At 42.6% G+C, this 22,703-nt stretch overlaps 3 protein-coding genes and 1 non-coding gene across 5 annotated transcripts; 1 reads left to right on the top strand and 3 right to left on the bottom strand.

The window, feature by feature from the left end:
- Window positions 1-6,862: 6,862 nt before the first annotated feature.
- On the bottom strand, window positions 6,863-8,386 carry LOC103653081 (uncharacterized). The gene is made up of 2 exons (XM_008680046.4): window positions 8,093-8,386; window positions 6,863-7,954 (listed from the first exon to the last, which is right to left on the bottom strand). Exons 1-2 carry the CDS (start codon window positions 8,258-8,260, stop codon window positions 7,331-7,333), a joined length of 792 nt encoding a protein of 263 aa, XP_008678268.1. The 5' UTR covers window positions 8,261-8,386; the 3' UTR covers window positions 6,863-7,330.
- Window positions 8,387-8,520: 134 nt separating this feature from the next.
- LOC100193949 (uncharacterized) lies at window positions 8,521-16,143 on the top strand. 2 transcript variants are annotated; one of them, NR_158552.1, is made up of 20 exons: window positions 8,521-8,662; window positions 9,129-9,207; window positions 9,434-9,498; window positions 9,581-9,644; window positions 10,038-10,176; window positions 10,641-10,716; window positions 10,818-10,910; window positions 11,065-11,109; window positions 11,694-11,750; window positions 11,927-12,082; window positions 12,174-12,239; window positions 12,390-12,513; window positions 12,968-13,024; window positions 13,102-13,226; window positions 13,311-13,502; window positions 14,375-14,521; window positions 14,598-14,675; window positions 15,280-15,327; window positions 15,476-15,544; window positions 15,678-16,143. NR_158552.1 is itself a non-coding variant. In NM_001317236.1 (20 exons), the coding sequence occupies exons 1-20, from the start codon at window positions 8,588-8,590 to the stop codon at window positions 15,756-15,758; spliced, it is 1,803 nt and encodes a 600-aa protein (NP_001304165.1). In that variant the 5' UTR covers window positions 8,521-8,587; the 3' UTR covers window positions 15,759-16,046. The 2 variants fall into 2 exon arrangements, 1 of the variants encoding a protein (NP_001304165.1); NM_001317236.1 differs by having other exon boundaries at window positions 14,408-14,521; window positions 15,678-16,046.
- Window positions 16,144-17,258: 1,115 nt separating this feature from the next.
- TRNAR-UCU (transfer RNA arginine (anticodon UCU)) lies at window positions 17,259-17,331 on the bottom strand. Its single transcript has one exon. It is a non-coding gene; the product is annotated as a tRNA-Arg (tRNA).
- A 599-nt stretch (window positions 17,332-17,930) lies between these two features.
- On the bottom strand, window positions 17,931-18,625 carry LOC100277984 (uncharacterized). The gene has a single exon (NM_001151411.2). The coding sequence runs from the start codon at window positions 18,478-18,480 to the stop codon at window positions 18,166-18,168; it is 315 nt and encodes a 104-aa protein (NP_001144883.1). The 5' UTR covers window positions 18,481-18,625; the 3' UTR covers window positions 17,931-18,165.
- Window positions 18,626-22,703: the final 4,078 nt, after the last annotated feature.

Below are 22,703 nucleotides of genomic sequence, written 5' to 3'. Positions count from 1 at the left end.
GCTGCCTTGGGGCTATAAAAGGGACCCCTAGGCGCATGGAGGAGTAACCCCAAGCATTCAAGAAACATTCTAAGACTCCAAGACTCCAACTTCGCACATTTGATTCTTTGAGATAGTGACTTGAGCTCCATTTGAGTTGTGAACTCCATGGGTTGTGTTTTGAGCTCAAGTTGTGACTTGTGTGCGTGATTGTGCTGTGATTTGAGTCTTGTGTGTGTTGCTCTCCCCTCCCTTACTTCTGTGCTTCTTTTGTGATCATCATTGTAAGGGCGAGAGGCTCCAAGTTGTGGAGATTCCTCACAAATGGGAGAAAGACTAAGAAAGGAAAAATCGTGGTATTCAAGTTGATCATTGGATCACTTGAAAGGGGTTGAGTGCAACCCTCGTCCATTGGGACGCCACAACGTGGAAGTAGGCAAGTATTACTTGGCCGAACCATGGGATAAAAATCATGTGTCTCTTATGTGCTTTCTCTTTGATTGTCTATGTTCATAAGAGCTCGTTTCAAGCTACTTAGCTGTTCTAACTTTCATAACTAAAGTTTTGTGGCTATTAGTGTTGAATTTTACAAGATCACCTATTCACCCCCCTCTAGGTGCTCTCAAAGACTCCGAACCGGTTTTGGGCTGAGGCGATTAACACCGCCTGCTACTCCATCAACCGGCTCTACCTTCACCAAATCCTCAAGAAAACATCATATGAACTCCTCACCGGTAAAAAGCCCAATGTTTTATATTTTAGAGTCTTTGGTAGCAAATGCTTTATTCTTGTTAAAATAGGTAGAAAATCTAAATTTTCTCCTAAGGCTGTAGAAGGCTTTTTACTTGGTTATGACTCAAACACAAGGGCATATAGAGTCTTCAACAAATCCACTGGATTAGTTGAGGTTTCTTGTGACATTGTGTTTGATGAGACTAATGGCTCTCAAGTAGAGCAAGTTGATCTTAATGAACTAGATGATGAAGAGGCTCAAGAGGAGAACCCAAGACATTGTGTCGCACTAAGGAACATATCCATTGGGGATGTGTGTCCTAAGGAATCCGAAGAGCCTCCACAAGCACAAGATCAACCATCATCTTCCAATAAAGCATCTCCACCAACCCAAGATGAGGATCAAGCTCAAGACAATGAAGAAGAAGCTCAAGAAGATGAGCCACCTCAAGAGGAGAACAATGATCAAGGGGGAGATGACAATAATCAAGACAAGGAAGATGATCAAGAAGAACAAGGTCAAAGACCGCCACACCCAAGAGTCCACCAAGCGATACAAAGAGATCACCCCGTGAACTCCATCCTCGACGACATTCATAAGGGTGTAACAACTCGATCTCGAGTCGCTCATTTTTGTGAACATTACTCTTTTGTGTCTTCTATTGAGCCATACAGGGTGGAAGATGCATTAAGAGATTCGGATTGGGTGTTGGCAATGCAAGAGGAGCTCAACAACTTCACGAGGAATGAGGTATGGCATCTTGTTCCACGTCCTAACCAAAATGTTGTAGGAACCAAGTGGGTATTCCGCAACAAGCAAGATGAGCATGGTGTGGTGACAAGAAACAAAGCCCGACTTGTAGCCAAAGGATATTCACAAGTCGAAGGTTTAGATTTCGGTGAAACCTATGCACCCGTAGCTAGGCTTGAGTCAATTCGTATATTTCTTGCCTATGCTACTTACCATGGCTTTAAGCTTTATCAAATGGACGTGAAAAGTGCCTTCCTCAATGGACCAATCAAGGAAGAGGTCTATGTTGAGCAACCTCCCGACTTTGAAGATAGTGAGTACCCTAATCACGTTTATAAACTCTCAAAGGCGCTTTATGGGCTCAAGCAAGCCCCAAGAGTATGGTATGAATGCCTAAGAGATTTTCTTATCACTAATGGCTTCAAAGTCAGTAAAGCCGATCCTACACTCTTTACTAAAACTATTACAAATGATTTGTTTGTATGCCAATTTACGTTGATGATATCATATTTGGGTCTACTAACAAATCTACTTGTGAAGAGTTTAGTAGGATAATGATTCAGAAATTCGAGATGTCAATGATGGGGGAGTTGAAGTATTTCCTAGGATTTCAAGTCAAGCAACTCTAAGAGGGCACCTTCAGCAGCCAAACCAAGTACATTCAAGATATACTTACCAAGTTTGGAATGAAGGATGCCAAGCCCATCAAGACACCCATGGGAACTAATGGGCATCTCGACCTCGACACGGGAGGTAAATCTGTAGATCAAAAGGTATACCGGTCGATGATAGGATCTCTACTCTACTTATGTGCATCTCGACCAGATATTATGCTTTCGTATGCATGTGCGCAAGGTTCCAAGCCGATCCTAAGGAAGTTCACCTTAGGGTCGTGAAAAGAATCATGAGATATTTAGTTTATACACCTAAGTTTGGTCTTTGGTACCCCAAGGGATCCACCTTTGATTTAATAGGTTATTCAGATGTTGATTGGGTAGGATGTAAAATTGATAGAAAGAGCACATCAGGGACTTGTCAGTTTCTGGGGAGATCCCTAGTGTCTTGGGCTTCAAAGAAGCAAAATTCAGTAGCTCTTTCTACCGTCGAAGCCGAGTATATTGCCGCAGGCCATTGTTGCACACAATTGCTTTGGATGAGGCAAACCCTCAGGGACTATGGCTACAAATTGAGCAAAGTCCCTCTCCTATGTGATAATGAGAGTGCAATCCGCATGGCGAATAATCCTGTTGAACACAGCCGCACTAAGCACATAGCCATTCGATATCACTTTTTGAGGGATCACCAACAAAGGGGATATCGAGATTGCTTATGTTAGCACAAAAGAACAATTAGCTGATATCTTTACCAAACCATTAGATGAGAAAATCTTTACCAAACTTAGGAATGAGCTAAACATTCTTGATTCTCAGAACTTTGATTGATACTTTGCACACATAGCTCATTTATGTACCTTTGATCATATCTCTTTTATGTCTATGACTAATGTGTTTTCAAGTGTACTCCTATGCTAAGTCATAGATTGAAAGGGAAATGGAGTCTTCGGCGAAGACAAGGCTTCCACTCCACTCTATAGGTATTATTTACCCTTCGCCGTCACTCCACACCACTCTCCACTTTGGTATAATCTTCACTCATATTCATTTGTACCATTGAGGATAAAGTAAAAAGGGCTCTCAAAAGACTTCGTTTTTGGCGATTAATATAAAAGGGGGAGAAATATTAAGCCCAAAGCAAAAGGACCGCACCACCAATTTTTGAAAATAATGATTTATTTTTGTCTTTTCAATTGGCATCTTATGATGCAAATTTTTTAATAGACATATTTCAAAATTGGTATGTTTTCAAATTGGTTAGGATTTTTCAAATTGGTATCTACAATATTTGATCTCCTTTCAATTGGTAAAACCCTCTTGAACACTAAGAGGAGAATTTCATCAAGGGGGAGTTTTGTGTAAGTCAAAGGAAAAGCATTTGAAACAGGAGGAGAAAATTTCAAATCTTGAAAATGCTTCTTGCGAATCTTATTCATATACCTTTGACTATTTGCAAAAATACTTTGAAATTTTTTTTCCAAAAGAATTTGCAAAAACAAAACAAGTGGTGCAAATGTGGTCCAAAATGTTAAAAGAAAGAAAGCAATCCATGCATATCTATTCAAAGTATAAATTGGTTTAATTCCAAGCAACCTTTGCACTTGCCTTAGTCAAACTAGTTCAATTCTGCACTTATATATTTGCTTTGGTTTGTGTTGGCATCAATCACCAAAAAAGGGGGAGATTAAAAGGGAAATAGGGTCAAACCTTTTCCTAAATGATTTTGGTGGTTGAAATGCACAACACAAATAATTGGACTGACTAGTTTGCTCTAGATTATATATTCTACAGGTGACAAAGGTTAAACACAAACCAATAAAAGGATCTAGGTTAGGGTTCGAAAGAAAGGAGCAAAAGAAACCGAAGAGAACCCTGGTCTGGTGCACCGGACTGTCCGGTGTGCCACCAGACAGTGTCCGGTGCACCAGGGACCGTACAGGCTGAACTCTTCACCTTCGGGTTTCTGGAGAGCCGCTCTGCTATAATTCACTGGATTGTCTGGTGGGTCACCGGACTGTCCGGTGTGCCAGTGGAGCAACGGCTAACGAGCGCAACGGTCAACTCCAACGGTCGCCTGCAAAAGTGAACAGTGCGCGGACAGTTCGCGCAGAGTCAGAGCAGCGCTTGAAGGCGCACCAGATAGTGAACAGTGCCTGTCCAATGCGACACCGGACTATCCGGTGCCCCAAGATGTCAGAGCTCCAACGGTCGAAACCGTCAGAACCCCAACGGTTGGATGACGTGGCTGGCGCACCAGACAGTGTCCGGTGGCGCACCGGACTGTCCGGTGCGCCCATCGACAGACAGCCTCCCCAACGGTTGGTTTGGTGGTTGGGGCTATAAATACCCCCCAACCACCACCGCTTCAAGCATCCAAGTTTTTCAGACATCTCATTCAATACAAGAGCTAGTGCAATCAATACAAGACACAATTCAATAGAATCAAAGCCTCTCCAAGTCCCAAATCCACTCCAAACAAATAGTGACTAGAGAGAGAGAGTTTTGCTCGTGTTCTTTGAGCTCTTGTCCTTGGATCGCTTTCTTCTTCCCCATTCTTGTTCTTCAAACACTTGTAATCAAAGCAAGAGACACCAAGTTGTGGTGGTCCTTGTGAGGGGTCTAAGTGACCCGTTTGATTAAGGAGAAAGCTCACTTGGTCTAGGTGACCGTTTGAGAGAGGGAAAGGGTTGAAAGAGACCCGGTCTTTGTGACCACCTCAACGGGGACTAGGTTTGCAAGAACTGAACCTCGGTAAAACAAATCACCATGTCACTCGCTTTATTTCTTGGTTGATTTGTTTTCGTCCTCTCTTTTGGACTCGATTTTATTTCTAACGCAAACCCCGGCTTGTAGTGGTGCTTAAAGTTTGTAAATTCCAGTTTCCGCCTATTCACCCCCCTCTAGGCGACTTTCACTTTTATTGGTTTGTATTGAACCTTATGCACCTGTAATACATGAGGTCTAGAGCAAACTAGTTAGTCTATTTGTTTGTGTTGGACATTCAACCACCAAAACTAATTGTAGTAAAAGGTTAACCCTATTTCCCTTTAAGAGGCGCATCAAGAATATCATCTACTACGACAGCGACACATCCTCCTCTTCACCAAGGGACGACGACGACTCACCCACGAAAAATAAAACGGTTAATCAGAATTATTCTTTCGATTATTCTCGCATGCCGTATAATTCAAATTCTCATTTATTGTCCATTCCACTTGGTAACCCCCCACTTTGATGGAGATGATTACTCTTTTTGGAGCCATAAAATACGTAGTCATTTATTCTCTCTCCATCCTAGCTTTTGGGAAATAGTGGAAAATGGAATGCATTTTGATAGTAGTGACAATCCTGTATTTATTAACGAACAAATTCATAAGAATGCCGAGGCTACTACTGTGTTGTTAACGTCTCTATGCAGGGATGAGTACAACAAAGTCAGTGGCTTGGATAATGCCAAGCAAATATGGGATACCCTCAAGATCTCTCACGAGGGTAATGACGCCACCATGATCACAAAAATGGAACTGGTGGAAGGAGAACTGGGAAGGTTCACCATAAAACGGGGAGAGGAGCCAACCGAAACCTACAATAGGCTCAAGACCCGGGTAAACAAGATTCGAAGCCATATGGGAGCACAAGATGGACAGATCATGACATTGTTTGACTAATGCTTAGGTTATTTACTGTTATTGATCCTCATCTTTTAATCCTTATTCGTGAGAATACCAGGTACACCAAGATGACGCCCAAGAAAATACTCGGAAAATTTGTAAGCGGATGTATGATGATAAAGGAAACGAGGTACATGGATGAGATTGCAAATGGACCACTACCTATTTATGAGCCGCAACCCGTTGCTCTCAAAGCAACAACCAACAAGGAGGGGCTAACTAACATGGTAGCAGAAGTGGAGGCTACCGGGCTAAATGAGGACGAAATGATGCTTGTAATCAAGCGTTTCAAGACTGTCTTGAAGGGACGCAAAGAGTATCCCAACAAGACCAAATCCAAGGGAAAGCGCTCGTGCTTCAAACGTGGTAAGTCCGATTGTTTTATTGCACAATGTCCCGATAATGAAAATGACCAGGGACAAGAAAAGAAATGTAAGAAGGAGAAAAAAAGAACTACAGGAAGGCGAAGGGCGAGACGCACATTGGCAAAGAATGGGACTCCGACTGTTCTTCATCCGACTCCGACGATGAAGGACTAGCTGCCTCCGCCTTCGACAAGTCCTCCCTCTTCCCCAAAAAACGTCACACATGCCTCATGGCTAAAGAGAAGAAGGTACGTACACGAGAAACCCCCAAGTATACTTCTTCTAGTGATGAGAAAATCTGATGATGATGATGATGTAGATTACAGTGATCTTTTTAAGGGGTTAGATAGATCTAAGGTAGATGAAATCAATGAATTAATTGATGCCCTTAATGAGAAAGATAGGTTCCTAGAAAAACAAGAAGATATTCTTTATGAGGAACATGATAAATTCATTAATGTTCAAAAATCTCTTGCTCTAGAAACTAAGAAAAATGAACTAATCTTATGAGCTATCTTCTTGTCATGATTCTATTTCCAGTCTTAAGAATTTAAATGCTGATTTAAATATTAAGTTAGACAAAGTAAATGTTGCTAGTTCAACTGCGGAGTATGTTATTATTTGCAATAGGTGTAAAGATTTTGATATTGATGCTTGCAATACACATGTCTCTACCAATTTTAAGTTGAATAATGATGTTGCTAATCTTAGTGCTCAACTTAAAATTTGCAAAAGTGTACATTGGAACAGTTGCCAACGAATTGTCTATTATATGTTTCAAGTTATATATATGGCTGTACAAAACATTGTTTTCAGTATGGAGTAGAATTTGAAATAGAAGATGAACCGCATGGGCAGTACAGAGGTCTCATGCCTTGTTTCCTCCAGAGTCCTCTGGAGTTGTAGTAGGAGTAGCTCAATCCAAATTCCAAAAGCATTTGTTGGAAAGCATTTATTCTATTCCAAAAGCTCTCGTAGGAAACTCTTTCTGCACGAATTGGACCCTCAAGGTCCCTATGTTTTGTGGGCATCATGAAGAAACATGACTGCACCTGTGTTTGGTGGTAGATCAGTGAACCTATTCTGCTGCCTGTAGCTGTAGGTGATGTTCTCAAAACTGTTTCTTCCAGAGTAGAGTGGGCATTTGCAATCTGGGCACAGGTCCGATCTCGAGAACACGATCTGTTTCTAGCCTAAAAATGCCTAGCACATCCATCTCTACACTTGCTGCTCTGCATCCTTCCCTTGTGTTGTTGCCCTCCTCTCGTCATCACTCGTACAGCGGTGGCCATGGCCGTCGCCTTCCTCCTCCTCCCAGTCCTTGCACACGTCGAGGAAGTAGAGCGCGCAGACCAGTGCGACGCACGCCACGAACATCGGGATGGGGCCGAATAGCCAGAGGAAGACGGGGCAGGAGAAGTAGAACGCCCGCGCGCCGAGCGACCAGAAGTAGCTGCCGCGGTTGACCATGTCCGTGACGTACCCGACGGCTCGACGGCGGCGCGCCGCCTCCGCCGCCGGCACGTTCACGAGCACGCTCGCGTGGCTGTAGTACCGGATGGACTGCACGTTGAGGAGGAACGCCACCAGGAAGCAGACCAGGATCGCGAAGAACTTGGCCGACAGCGCCGGCGCGCCCGTCGCGCCCACCACCAGCGGCGCGCCCGGGAGGAGGCCGCCTTTGCTGCTGGAGGCGGCGGTGGCGCCTCCGCCGTCGCCGCTGGACATGAGGACGGCGATCAGGGAGCTCAGGGTGATGGCTGTCGACGCCAGCAGCGTGGACGCCATGATGTTGTTGCGGATCGTCTGCACCGCCAGCACCGCGTGCTTCCCGGAAGGCTCCTGCGAACTCAGCCGATCGAGGATCACATCGCTAAACCTTGTATCGGTTCTTGACTTGCATGCGTTCATGCATACGATCCGAAGTTTAAGAGCACGCGAGATACGATGCGGGGAAGAAGAAACGGATCCCAGACCCACCTCCATGATGTGACGAACCCAGATGCGGCGGTTGATGGCGTTCACGCCGATGACGGTGGTCGCCGGCTGCCGGCGGACGCGGAGGAGCAGCCACGCGTGGTACCCGGCCATCACCGCCAGCCCCAGCGGCACCAGCACGTAGTCCAGCTCTTCCTTCTTCATCCCCATGTGTCCCTCCCTCTCCGACCGATAAATGTCGCGGTCCGTGATGCGATCACACGCGACGAGACAAGGAACGGAGGAAGACGACGACGGAGAGAGAGCACTGACACTGGGTGGAAGACGGGGCCACTTCTCCTTTGTTAAATGGGCCGTCCTGGACCGACTCGCGGGCCTACGGCCCAGTCCATCGCGCCGAAATCACACTAGCCTGCAGCCTGCTTCTACTTGTAGGCTTGCTGCCTCAGCCCTTTTCTCCGCACCTTCGGCTTTTGCTCCGACGCCGGCGAGCGAGACCGAGAGGCGAGGCGAGCCACCGCGGCGGCGGTTGCAGCGATGGGGTCCATGACGATCGGTGCCAAGTACAAGACCACGATCAAGGACCCCGGCACCCCGGGCATCCTCCGCATGGTGCGTGCCACCCTCCCCTTCTCTCTCACTCCCTGCGGCTCTCTCTCCCTTCACCTTCCTCCCGACGAGTGCGCACGGTCCGCTAACAAGCTCCGGGCTGCGCAGCCTGCGCCACTGTTGCGGGTGAGGGTTTTTGGTCGGCGGTTTCTGGGGCGCGCGGCAAATTGAATCGAGGGAGCCGTGGAGACTAGCCGCTGATTGGATCGGTGGAAGTGGAGGCGCGCGCGGGTTTGTGGCCATCAGCGGTAGCAAATCCGAGCCAGGGGCACGGGGTAGCTTTGTGGGTTACCCTCCGCATCCTGGAGGTTCGGATGCTGGAGCATGAGCCAAGCTAATTTGAGTATTTTCATGTATGGATGGTCACCATTTAGTTTGCTGTTCAATATTTGCGTCTGGCTTCGTTTCCTTGCTCAGCAATATCCTGTCGGGTCCAAATATGATCGGTTCGTTGTCCTTCTAATTACAGAACGGTGATAGGTTCACCTTCACCCCTAATGATCCACGATCGGCAATGAAGTTCAATGTTGATTTCCGAACCATCAAAGGTATGCGCTCCCTTTCCTCCTTGGAAGTTTTGTTGTTATGCTGGTGATTTGGTGTACGAGCTTGTTAAGGACGCCTAATTAACTATAACACTAATTTTCACGTACCTATAACATATCTACTGCAGGGTCATTTTAAATAATTGATCACTAGGGTCAATACAACAATTTAAGCTGCGATAGAGTTTTATGCACACTGAAACAGTTGGATTTGTTGCCTGTGCTCTAGGTCACAAGTTCAATAAAGTAGAGGGTAACAAAGCAGCATTATTGAACCTTTCAAAAGAAGACAAGGTTTGAACAATTTATAGCATTTTCTCTGCCTTATTTCTAATTGTTTTCAAGGTTAGTATGAGTTGCATATTTTTTTTCTCAGGCTGGAGGCTACATATTTGAGTTTGACAATGTTGGTAACCGTGACCAATGTCGAGACTTTGTAGGTAATGTTCGTTTTGTAGTTGGTCGATGCCAACAGAACAGTTAAATATTTTCTTTGGAAGATATCTAATGATAGGCATGAAATGAAAGTAAGTGAAGTACTTAGCTGTTTCTCTCATAAACTTATCTCCTATGCAAGTCACTTGCAATATAAGAATTTGACTAGGTACCTCATTCCAGCCAGACCTAGCATTTGGCTTGCTACATAAGATAAGATAGATTACTATAACGTAACGGTGACTATTTTATAAGGAATATAATAAAATTCTGGATTAAGGGTTGTTTGCTGTGCCAAGTTCGATATGGCACCGACTCACATGAAAGCTACCATATTGTGTTTCGTGCATCTATTACCGAGTAAGATGCATCCATAACTTAATACATCCTCCTCGCAGCTAGGGTTTTAGGCAAACATCAAGGGATAGTGCCTCCTAGACCAACTGTGGCTCCTGAAAACTCAGTTGCTTCTGCTGCTCTGGAACAACTCAGTGCCGCAGAAGTGGAGAGACGGGTTAAACTGTTGCGAGAAGACAGGTAATGTGGGATTATTTGATATATACAGACTATTTCTTTTGGTCTCAGAAAAAATGAAATTCTGGTGATAGTTCACTATTACGGGCACAAATTTGACCTGCTAGAATTTGTTGAGCTCATTTACATTCTTTTGTGATTTCAGATATTTGGTTGATTAGTGATATTTAATATTTCCTTTTTGTAAAGCATGAGTTTGGTTTTCCCTATGCTATTGTAGATAGTTTTTCTTCTATCTGTTCTTCTCATATAATTCTGATGATGTTTCTACTCTGTTTTTTAATTATACCATTGATTTTAATCACTTTGATCACTGTTATTAATGTTGAGGAACATGCTACATATTTGGTTTTTGAAAGTCCATAGTTTTTTAGATAAAACAGTGCAAAAAAAATCTGCTCATACACAACAAAAGGCAAAATGTTCTTGTGTTTCTCAGTTTTGTTGATTAACATTTCCCTTTACAGCGAATTGCAGAAATTACATAAGAAGTTTGTTCTTGGAAATATTCTGCAAGAATCTGAATTTTGGGCAACAAGAAAGGTAAAACTCACATATCATGTATATTGTTACTTGATTAGTAATTTTTATCTGTTATTTTTATGTTTCTTCACCTGATTCAATATTTTCTTATGATCATTCAGAATTTACTTGATGATGAAGCAAATAAGAGATCAAAACAAAAGCCAGGTTTCAAGAGTGCACTTGTAGATATTAGGCCAACAACTGATGGTCGGGTATGTCACTGAAATACTATTGTTGTAGCTGTAGACCATAATTCTGTACCAGAGTATTGATAAGTTATGTTATTTGTTATGTTCTATTATGAAACACTGAATTTGCTAATGGCTGATGGTAGTTATTTTTTTATTTCTATGTTGAGCATTTCAGACAAACAAGGTTACTTTCCAGATCACACCTGAGATGATACATCAGGTCCACCTTTCCACTCTGCTTCTTTATCATGAACTAATACATATATACTGCTTGGTATCATCAATTTTTCTGTTGTCTCAACTGTTATAATTGCAAAATTTATATACTATGCTGTAAAATGAAAAAGTACGTCATTTTGTGGGTTATGGAGTTTCTGAACATTGTTGTTGGTAAAAGGCTTCCAAAGATTTTTTTAATCTGTATATGAATGTGTAGCAAGCCCTGTACCTTCTCTGTCTCCTTAGTAGCTTTCATGCATGATGCAGTGATCCTCTATTGAACTATTTTTATATCTTGAAATTATAGTTTTCATTGTGTGCATGTGACTTTGATGCGACCAAAGGGAATTAATGAGCAGGAACACTGAAAATTATGCTTCCACCCTAGCCAGTTAGGTTAGGCTTAGTCCATAGCTGCAAAGACCATCTTACTTGCTTTGAACCCTACCTGCGCTGGGCCCTGTTTGCTCAAGAATACTCCATTATGCCTGAGGCATATATTATTCATGGAAACAGGTGCTGAATTCTATGATTCTATATCTGATGTACTTTCAACTTGTTAACACCATATATCCTATTTTACAGATTTTTGCAGAAAAGCCTGCTGTCCGTAGAGCATATTTAGATTTTGTTCCAAAAAAGGTAAGACCTATATATGTTATCAATGTCTTAGCATGAACTGTAGAAAATTCAGTCATAAAATGTTCCTAGTGTTATTACTGTTGTTGTATGAGTCGATTCTGATTTCTCATTGTACTCCATACATTCTGCTGTATTTTGTCATAATCTTCTCGTTTCATTATATTTTCTGAGGATAGATGTCAGAAACCCGATTTTGGGAAAAATACTGTAGAGCTGAGTATCTAGTCAGGACAAAAAACACTGCAGCAGCAACAGCTGAGGCAGCTGGAGATGAGGAATTAGCTATCTTCCTGAAGAATGATGATATACTGGCCAAGGAGGCAAAGTTGAAGGTTTAGTTTTAGCAATCATTGCTATTCTAATTCATTTCTTGTTACCATGTGTTGGTACCTTTTCTTCAAGTGATTCAATTGTTGGCTGCAGATAAAACGAGTCGATCCAACATTAGACATGGAGGCAGACACTGGAGATGATTACATTCATCTTCCGGTATGATTTTTTTCTGCAATTATCTTATATTTTTAAAACAAATGTGGTCTCTAGATTTTCTCATACTGAGCATATTTGCTTGCTGTTTATAATGAAGTGCTTATCCTATGTTGAAACTACTGCTCAATCATTATGTGTTTGGACCCTCAGGACCATGGGATTCACCGTGATGGTAGCAAAGAGACAGTCGATGCTGACAGTGAGTTGGCGAGGAGGACGCTGTCTCAGGACCTGAACCGTCATGCAGCTGTTGTTCTTGAAGGGAGATCTCTTGGTAATTCTGGACCCAATCGAAGAAACTTCATGATGTCTCTTTCGTTTTCCTTAATACGATTGATTGCTCAAGCATGTTATGGTGTTAGCAGGGTGAGATGGTACCGTTCTCAGTATTATGACTTTGAGATGGTACTGTTCTCAGGACTTGCAGGGCACATCAGCATCGGAGTGAAACAATTTAAATTATTTTGTTTCCCACCCATTTGAATAATTTATTCTGGCCATAGATCTTTCATGATTATACAAATCGACTAGCCTGAACCATTGGTTTTGCAAGCTATACCTTTATAGTAATTGTTCTGTGATTTTCAGTTGTGTCTATTCTTTTTTTTTTAAGTTTGCTCAAATTCGTCTTACACGTTGCATTTCTATTTCTTCGTTTTTATTCTACCAATTATTTAGCTATCTTTAAATCTATTAAGTGATTATACTATGTTTTATTTGTCTTCTAGATGTTGAGTCAACTGATCCAAAGACTTTAGCTGAAGCCCTTGCAAGATCCAAGAAAGGTTAGAAATGGCATTATAATTCCATTGAATCCTTATTCACTGTAATATATTATGTTGTGATGAATTATTAACTGCAGAACCACCTTCTACTTCTAATGTTGATGATGATAATCATGAGAGACTAATGAAGGTGGCTAGAATGACAGAGATAGAGGATCTGCAAGCTCCACGAAGTCTTCTGTATGCACCACTTTGTATAAAGGTACAGCTTGTGCTGAACGTAATAGTAGATATATAACCAAAATAAGAAATAACATATTAATTTGTCTTCTTTTTTTCTTATTAGGATCCTAGAGAATATTTTGATTCCCAACAAGCAAATGCTCTGAGATCTCTAGGTGGCAGCAATGGTGGAAGAAAAGCCCATAGTTGCAGCTTGAGCACTGAAGAAGTGTTCCATCATTTAATGGATCAAATGTCTTCTGTTAAAGTTAATAGGCTTAACTGTCCGATTGTTCAGTCTGATATGGCTCTTAAGGTACACAATTTTGCTGGGCAATTTGGTTCTTTTATTTATTAATTTGCGTTAGTTTACTTTCAGTGTATTGAGTCATAGCTGATTTGGCACTGAATAAATTGTTGGGTTAGCAGTCAAATCAAGAGGAGTGCAGACGTAGTTTAGGATAATGGCACTTCGAATACTACAAGCAACTTGAATCTTTTTACCAGTTCGTCACCAATTATAAATCTCAAAGGTCTACCAGCACCAGGACTGCAAATATGAATGTCAGTCTCAGTCCACTAGTCAACTGGGCACAAACAGAAGCCAGTGGTAACAAGGCAGGTTACCGTTGGTGTAATCAACAGAACTAGTTAACTGTTGGATGTGTTAACGTTTAGGAAGTATCCAAGGTCCTGTTTTGCAGAGTTCCAACACCAATTTTTTTAGAGCTGGCCATCCCTAGGTCCAGCAATTCTTGGATCTATGGTCAAACTAAGGGTATTTGATTGAAATGTCGGATCATTTTACATTGAACGCCAGATGTTTATACCAGTTTACCTTTACTTCCAAGCTCTAAATCCAGCATGGGTCTTGGAGTTGGAGCTTTGGGACCCTAAATGTATCATGTAAGGGGTTGTTCAGTTAGGGGTGGATTGAGGGGGAATCCACCCCTATCCGAACAAGCCCTAAAGCTGATATCACTCCCCCCCCCCCCCCCCCCCCCCCCCCCCCCCCACACACACACACGCACAAGCACTGTGTTATTTGGTTTATTAGTATCACATTCTTAATAATATGCGTATGTATTATGTAAGGCCCATTCTTCATATTTTTGCATCTGTTCACATGATGTTGTGTTACTGCTACTGTGGCTTCTCTATCCTTAAGCTATTAAATTGCATGAGCAGGAAATCCTAACTACCTAAATGGTATGGGCCTAGGTTCTTAATGAATTAAACGAAGGGATTTCTCGTTCAAGGAGACTTAACCTCAAGAATCCTCAAGAAGGTCTCCTTGGTCAGCTGCCTCAACATACACGGGACGAGCTTATGGATGTGAGATGCTGTATTCACTACTGGTTTTGTTTATATGTGTTGTCAATGGAACTCTGTAAACTATCTATTTTCTCAGCATTGGACGGCTATCCAGGAATTGCTACGCCATTTTTGGTCATCGTATCCAATAACAAGTGCAGTACTTTATAACAAGGTATATCTCCCCCATCATTATCAGCACTGTTTCGTAACCTATGGTGTATTCAGATGGATTTCCCCCCTCAAACATGCAGGAGATTTGCATATCATTTTATTGAGAAAATATTGCAAATTAGTACAAACTTATTGATTTCACGTTATAAGTGCAAACCTAGCTGATTTATGGGACTAGAGGAAGTGTTTGTACATCCATCATGTTTCATCTGTTAGATGTTTTCAACAGCTTGCATTAAAAGAGATGTTTTCAGCTGCTTGGTTTATTTTGCATGCTGCACTGATTTGGTCAGAGAACCATCACTGAGAAATATGGAGTAGCCACACTGTACATTGTGTTCTACCGTATGTTATTCAAACTATGAGTTAGAATTCCCTAGTTCTGAAGGTTTCGTACCACAGTAGTTATGGTGCTAGTTTCAGTAGGCTAAAAAAAAGGAAGACTGTCGCAGTCTTAAAAACTTAAGATGTCAAGTAGAGAAGCTTTGAGTGCAGACCATATCATCCTTCTAGTCTTTTTTTTTGGTATATCAAATCTTTACTCTACACATACATTTTTTTTCCTAATGCGAGTTTCTTTATATGTTAATGTACTTGTTTTGAAGGTTCAAAGAGTTAAAGAAGCTATGACACAGATATATCAAAAGCTGCAGGTAAATATTTGGCAGCGCATCTGACATCTGCCCCCTCCATTCCCCGCTTGGATATGCAGAACACTCATACCTTGTCACCTAAAGCGGGGTTATACTCAAAGTACCATTGAAATTCTTTTGTGTGTTCTGTTACTTGTGGAATATGCAGCTTATAAAGGAATTGGCACAGCCTGATGTAAGACATGAAATATCTCGGCTAGTAAAGCCCATGACTCAGGTCTGTAAACATTCCTCGCACTACCTATAACAGCATTATTTGAATCCCACATTCAAAGGCGCATGCTTCCATGAATTGTTCTCCCATGGAGATGGCAGCAAACTGACCAAACCGAATGGTATGCTGTTTGCAGGCCTTGGATGCCGCCTTCAACCATGATTTGGAACAGCAGCAGAAATCGTCCAAGGCCGGAAACAGGCACAACGGGTTTTGAGCCTAGGAGATTGGTTTGACCAACACATGAAGCGAGACGGACGGACGGGCTGTGCCCGAATACACAAGAGCTGCTGCAGAATTCTTGAGGCTTGTACGATTTTGTTCTTTTCCCCCTCGCTTATTAATAGCTGCCGGAGGAGCCTGCTGTTTGCAGCCCCGGAATCTTGATCTATGCATCAATTGTTTGTAACTGACTGAATAGTGAAGACTCGCAACGCATGATGCTGCCGACGCGTTGTACTTGTACATGGCAGTAATGGCTATTCGAGATAGAACCAAAGCTTTACCATTTTGTTTTATGCGGTTCGTTCATGGCCGCCGGGCAGAATTATACACATGTATGTCATCTACAGCGTTACAAACATACCATTATATATCACAGTACCGATGACATCTGTCAGCTCCCACCCAGGAGTTGCTGTAAACTATATGGATCCCGGTGTCGTGTTTTGATTGGTTCACACGTGTCTTGCCCGCTAGTTGTTTTTAAACTATTTAAAGTCTAAATAGTTATTTTATTAAAGTCCAAAAAATCGAAACAATTCTAAAAAAAATAAAATCCTAAAATCTAATATATAAATTAGATTTTATTTATGATTTTTCCATTTTTACTTTTAAACTATGTAATTTTATGCATAAATTGTGTACTTTTTATTATTATGCTTGAGCTATGTAATTTTTAATTGTTGCTACTAATTATGTATTTTTATTTGTTTAGTTACGTAAATAGATTTATTTGAACTTCAGTAAAGCGCAATATTTCATGTCAACTAAAAATCTTTAAATAAAAAGCTGATGTGACCATGATGTAGTTGTACGCTGACAGTAAAGGTTGTACGTTGGACTCTTGCAGTAGATAAGGGCTGACAATGGTCGGTATGAACATGTAGATAGTTTAGGATTAGAACTAGCCTTATTCACTAGGGTTACATGAGATTTTGTTGTAGACTTCAGTTGTCGCTCACTCTGCTTGGTGTCCAACGTGGTTTGCTATTTTTGGGAGGCATGATAAGATTATCTCTAGCAGTAGCCTCTATATATCTTATTTATATCTATCCTTTACATATTTACCTAATAGATTTTGTTATCTATATATTTTATCTACATCTCCTATCTCTTGTCTGCTATACGATCTATATTATAAATGTATTTTTGTTAAAAAAAAATCTACCGTACGGATTTATCATATCCTCAAATATTTTATACATAATTAGGTTTATTTAATTCGTTAATTAAAGTCTATAAATAGATAGAGAAGAAGAGATGGACATGTCATTCCCCTAGGCAGTTACACTTGGCAGCATGGTTTTCGTAAAGCACGGGTCCATTGTGCCTGCAAACATAGTGAACCAAGGAAATAAAAAATAAGCACAAGCAACACAAAAAGGGGTAAAAGGATATATTAAAAAAAGAGTATAAACAACGCGAACACAGCGAATGAAAATAAAGGGTAAAATAGATATGATTAAAAATCACATATAGATTAAAAAAACAACAACACGCCCAGTGGGACTCGAACCCACAATCGCCTGATTAGAAGTCAGACGCCTTATCCATTAGGCCATGGGCGCCAACTGTTCATTTTAGTTCCTACATATATGTATTACTATACGTAACATAAACTTTCTGCAGGCGCAACAAACCACGAGCATCCACACACCACTTGAAGCTACTTGAACGCGTTTGTACTTCTCATGGATTCCTTAAACAGTCAGATACTCGTACGATTTCTATATATCTATACGTGTTCTGTTGATTAGATGTGTGTAAATATGAAGCCAACAACCAAGATTTGAACACCTTTGTTGATGCAAAATTTTATCTTAGTCTAGTACAAGGCGACGACCGTTTTATATAGTAGAGAAAAACAAAAGAAAATTGAGAAAGGTTTTATTGCAGCGCGATTATCTTTGTGGATTGGATTGGACGGGTGAGGATTCATTATTCAGCACGACAAGTGGAGGGGTGGTACGAGTTTGCAGCACCAGGCGTGGCCTTGCAGAGGCCAGCCAGCGCAACAACGGAGTCCATCACAAGAGGAGAGTCCCCAAGAATCCAGCCTCCTCTATGCATCTTGTGCTCTATCAATCAATCAATCATTCTCTGACACCACCGTACCTCTCGCAGCTCTCACACGTATAGATCCATCCAGGAGGAGTTAATAAGCTTAGCCAATGAACATGATGATGATGACAGCTCGGTGATGGAGTTTATTACACCAAAGCAACCGCAAAGGCTTACGTTACCTACGGCAGCTCAAAGCCTGCCTGAACGTGCATGCCACGACGCCACGTCACGTCATGCAAGATACACAGCCACCACGGGTCCACGACGTACGGTACGGGTACGGCTCACGCGTGCCGCGGTGAGCAGGCGGCGCCGGGCTGACGCGCAGCGGCGGCGTGCTATCTTCTTGCGCTGGTGGCTGTTGTCGACGGACGCGCCCGCCGCCGCCGGTACTCCTCGCTGTTGGACGACGGCTCCGCCACGTCGGCCGCGAAGCGCACCTTCTTCTTCCTTCTCGTCGTCGTCGTGCCACGCGGCCGGCGCCGGTCGTGGTCCGCTGCTCCGTCGTCGTCACCTTCGCCGAGGATCATGGCCCTGAGGTCCGCCTCCAGCCGGCGGTGGAGGCGGTAGGAGACGAGGATGATGCTCGTCGACACCGCGGCCACCGCCAGCAGCCCCAGGCAGCTCCCCGCGCCGCCGCTCCGCCGCTCCATCGCGCGCGATCAGCGAGGGGCCGGCCGCTGCGTACGTAACGTACCCTTCCGCTAGCTTCGACGACGATACAGATCGATCTCTCTCTCTCCTATCTGTCTCAGAGCTACTGCCCGGCTGGCGATCTATCTTAATTGGCTACCTCCTACTCCGGCGGATCAATTGGAGTTTATATAGAGAAATAGAGATCAGAAAAGGCAAACCAACGAAAAGCGTGATGGCTCCGACTCCGAGTCGTGACAGAGGGAGATTACAGCCGTTTTTAGAAGTGTGCAAGGAAACAAAAAGGCACGCTTGAATTCCACGTACGCGCGCGTGCACCAGGTTTTATTTTGCTTCCGTGGTTTCTATATACCATATAGATTATATATAGATTTTGTTTTAATAAAATATAAAAAATATGTGTGTTTCTTAGTTAAGTGGGTGTGGATTAGAGATGGCCAAACGGATCGCCCGACTCGACCCATTTTGGGCCCGGCCCGCTAGGCACGGTTAGAAAACCGGGCCGGGTCGTCTAAGCTCGCGGGCTCGGTAAGCACGAAAAAAGCGGGTCAAAACGAGTCGGTAAGCACGATTTAGTGCAAAAAACTAGGTTTGATGGGTTTAGAGGTAAACGGGTCGTGTCTGGCTAGCCCACCGTGCTTAGTTTTCTGTCCGGGCCCGGCTCGCTTATTCGTGCTGGGTCGGATCGGGCTCGTACCGGGCCAAAAAAAAACGTGCTTCGGACCGGGCTTTCGTGCTTTTTGTATATCTATAGTGTGGATGTAGAGCCGACAACCAAGGTTCAAATTCCACTTGTATATAATTTTACCTTATTTTTGCATAAAGTGGAAAGTGTGACATACGACGACCGTGGAACCCTGAAAACTAGTGAAATTGGTGCTTTATAATAGTAGAGAAGTAGTGTGTTCTCCTTTAGAGTATATATCGTCATTAACATATCCTATAACCATCTATTTCTCCACTACCACATACTTTATAATCATTAGAGATCATAGATCTCCTGGCTCTCTAATACCTTAAAACTACATCGTTTTGAGGGTTCTAGGGTTTCTCCAATGGTAGAGGAAGTTTCTCCAATATATCTCTGGTACCTTAAAACTACATCAATTTAATCGTGCTTGATGATTCAACATTAGTAGCTAGGATTTCATTAACATTTGGATGGACTAGTATCGAAACATCAACATGTATTGAGAAATATGGTTTTTGAACCATCAAAATTGGGGCATACACCCTCTTTTCCTAATGAACTATTTCTTGGGGTACCATGCTTCCCTTGATCATTTTATTTTCTCATAATACTACATATTTTGTTGCTACAAACTTAGGATGTTTGACTAGGCACTGCAATCTGAACCCTTTCTATTTCTTAGGGTAGCCAATAAAATAACAATCTGTTCTTTCATCTATTCTACTTATCCATGATTAAAGATTTTTGCTTCATCTGGATAGCCCTAAATATGCAGATAATTCATCTTGGGCTTTCTTTCAGTCCACAACTAATATGGAGTCTTAGGAATTGATTTACTAGGGACTATGTTGAGTATATGGATAGTCATTTTTAAAGCATCCATCCACAAACCTAATGGTAAATTGGAGTAACTCAACATACTCTGCACCATATTCATCAAAGTATGATTTCTTCTTTCTACTACCTCATTTTGTTAGGGCTCACCTAGTGTTAAGTCCTAGGCTACAATGCCACTTTATTGAAGGAATCTTGCAAAAGTTCATGGTACTTGTTGAAAGCATCTAGGCCCCTGGTTGGTTTTAGTGATTAATGACAACGTAATGTTATATGTGACTAACATGTGTTTTGCAGAGACAAATGGTAAGTTAGGTCGCATTACAGGTAGAAGTACTACAACAGTGAAAACAATCCCGGAGATAAGAACTTGAAGCGACGGCTAAACGACGAAACAAAAGGTGAAGGACTACGAAGTCTGAGTGTCAAGGAGTTGTGGACACTCGTGATTTAGTTAGGTCTTTTATTCTCTTTTAGCCGTACTATAAAGAGGGGTTGTCGATGAGTAGTTTGACCAAGAGAGTTCTAGTGTAGTGTTGGTGCACATTCACACTCACATATAGTGCTAGGTGTCACTCTAGAACTCACTCACAAGTTAGAACGAAAACCGATTTGAAAAACAGCTAAAAACAAGAAATATGGTTTCTGGCCTTGGGGCACCGGACTGTCCGGTGCGCCCTCTGCCAGGTGGGTCAGGCTGGCCCAAGGGAAGGCTTTCCCCGAGCAGAAAACCCGAGAGCGCCAGTTTCAGAAATGAATTTTAGTGGCGCACCGGACAGTGCACCGGACTGTCTGGTGTGCACCGGACAGTGGCTGTTCACTGTCCGGTGTGCCATCAGCCCAACAGCTAACTGTTAGAACTAGCCGTTGGAGTCGATCGTTGGCGCACGGTGGCGCACCAGTGGCGCACCAGACTGTCCGGTGCGCCCATGCGCAGAAGAGTGCTGGTAACGGCTAGTTGGTGGGTGAGTGCTATTTATACCCCCTCCACCCACCATATTCAATGACTTGCTGCCCACATTAATTCCAGCACCTTGGTAGAGCATTGCAAGCACCAAAAGCCTAGTGAGGAGATTAGAGAATCTTAATCCCGCATTTGTTCCTCATTAGCGCTAGCGAGAGCCACCTAAAGCACACACCACTTGCATTAGGCTTCTCTTGGTCAAGCAAAAGTCTATGACTTGTTACTCTTGGTGATCAGCATCACCTAGACGGCTTGGTGGCGTTGGGAGCTCGGTGATCACCGTGAAGATCTTGTTGGTGACCCGACTCAAGTTTGTAAGCGGTCTCGAGGGATCCACCGCGCCGGAGTGGCAAAGGATCATCTCGTAGTGAGCACTTGGTTCTTGCGAGGACCAAGAGGGAGCGATACCCTTGCGCGGGTGCTCCAACGAGGACTAGTGGAGAGTGCCGACTCTTCGATACCTCGGGAAAAATTGGAGGAGTCTTCTAAACCTTGCTTTACATTCCGCACTTAATTCAAGCACTTTACATTGTGTATTTGTTTAGCAAGTATTTGGAGTATTGTCTTAGCATTGTTGTATTTCTAGTATTATTATCTCAGTGCTAGTTGGTGGGGTAAAGTTGGACTCTTGCTTAGCTCTTGCTTAGGTTTTAATTAGTGTTGATTTTTAGAAAAGCCCAATTCACCCCCTCTTGGGCATCGTGATCCTTTCACTTGTCCATACCATGTATGGTGTCCATAATACTTCCCCTACGATCGCTATCTTGATCTTCAAATCATGTTGGTTCTCAACTTCTACTTAAATATGCTTAAACTGGTCTAAGGCTTATGATCTTTTTTTGATAGAGTAAATATAACCAAAACGAGATTAATCATATGTGAAGGTTATAAATGAATCATAGCCATAAAATATCCTAAATGGAAAAAGACCACAAAATATATGTATGAATGATTTCTAATATTCTTGTAATATGCTTGATTGTTTTCTTAATTTCCTTTCGACTTCTTGATTCTTTTGTGGGTTAGGGTATGGGGTTCATTTTCCCTGACGATGTTGAGTTCTATTTCTTTTCTTCAACTCATCTTCTTAAACGTTCTGATAGACTAGTGCTAGAGGAAAATTGGCAATTGACTTTGATACCATTGATAGGTCCTTAGATCCTTTTTGTTTCTTAGGAACTTACTGTTTTCCTATGTCCAGTCTATATTCTTCTCTATAGATCAGTATAGATTCATAACTTGTATAATGTAGAGGTAGAGAAGGAGGACAAAGTGGAGAGATAGTCATACCTTTAGATCTAAGGTGGACGACATCAGTAGGAGTTGCCATAGGTTCTAAAACTTAAGCGCCTATGTCCTAGTTAGTTCGCCTCATCCTCCTCACATAGTAAGGCCTTAGGGGTGCACGTCTATGGCCGACAGTGGGGTAGGAAAGTTGGTTTGTACGGGTACCATCGCTTCTAGGTTGGATGATTCCGAACACTAGAGGGTAGAGAGAGATCGAGTCTCGAGGGTGTCTATGACGGCTAGGGTTTAAGAGAGTCAATGCTTCCATGTCGTCCCCTTCCACATCTATATAGCTCCTATGATCCAAAGGACCACAAGTATAAGATAGGATCACGCCCTCGATTAGGACGCGGTTGGTTCGAAATCGCCCTAGAATCGGTCCCCTTAAAACTATGTCCGAGGACATATCCAACATTACTTGCACACAAATAATAAAATCAGGCCAA

The sequence above is a fragment of the Zea mays genome, chromosome 4 (genome assembly GCF_902167145.1).
Source record: "Zea mays cultivar B73 chromosome 4, Zm-B73-REFERENCE-NAM-5.0, whole genome shotgun sequence".
Taxonomy (NCBI): Eukaryota; Viridiplantae; Streptophyta; class Magnoliopsida; order Poales; family Poaceae; genus Zea; species Zea mays.
The sequence above is the reverse complement of the archived record's forward strand: the minus strand, read 5'-3'. Positions and strand labels throughout refer to the sequence as shown.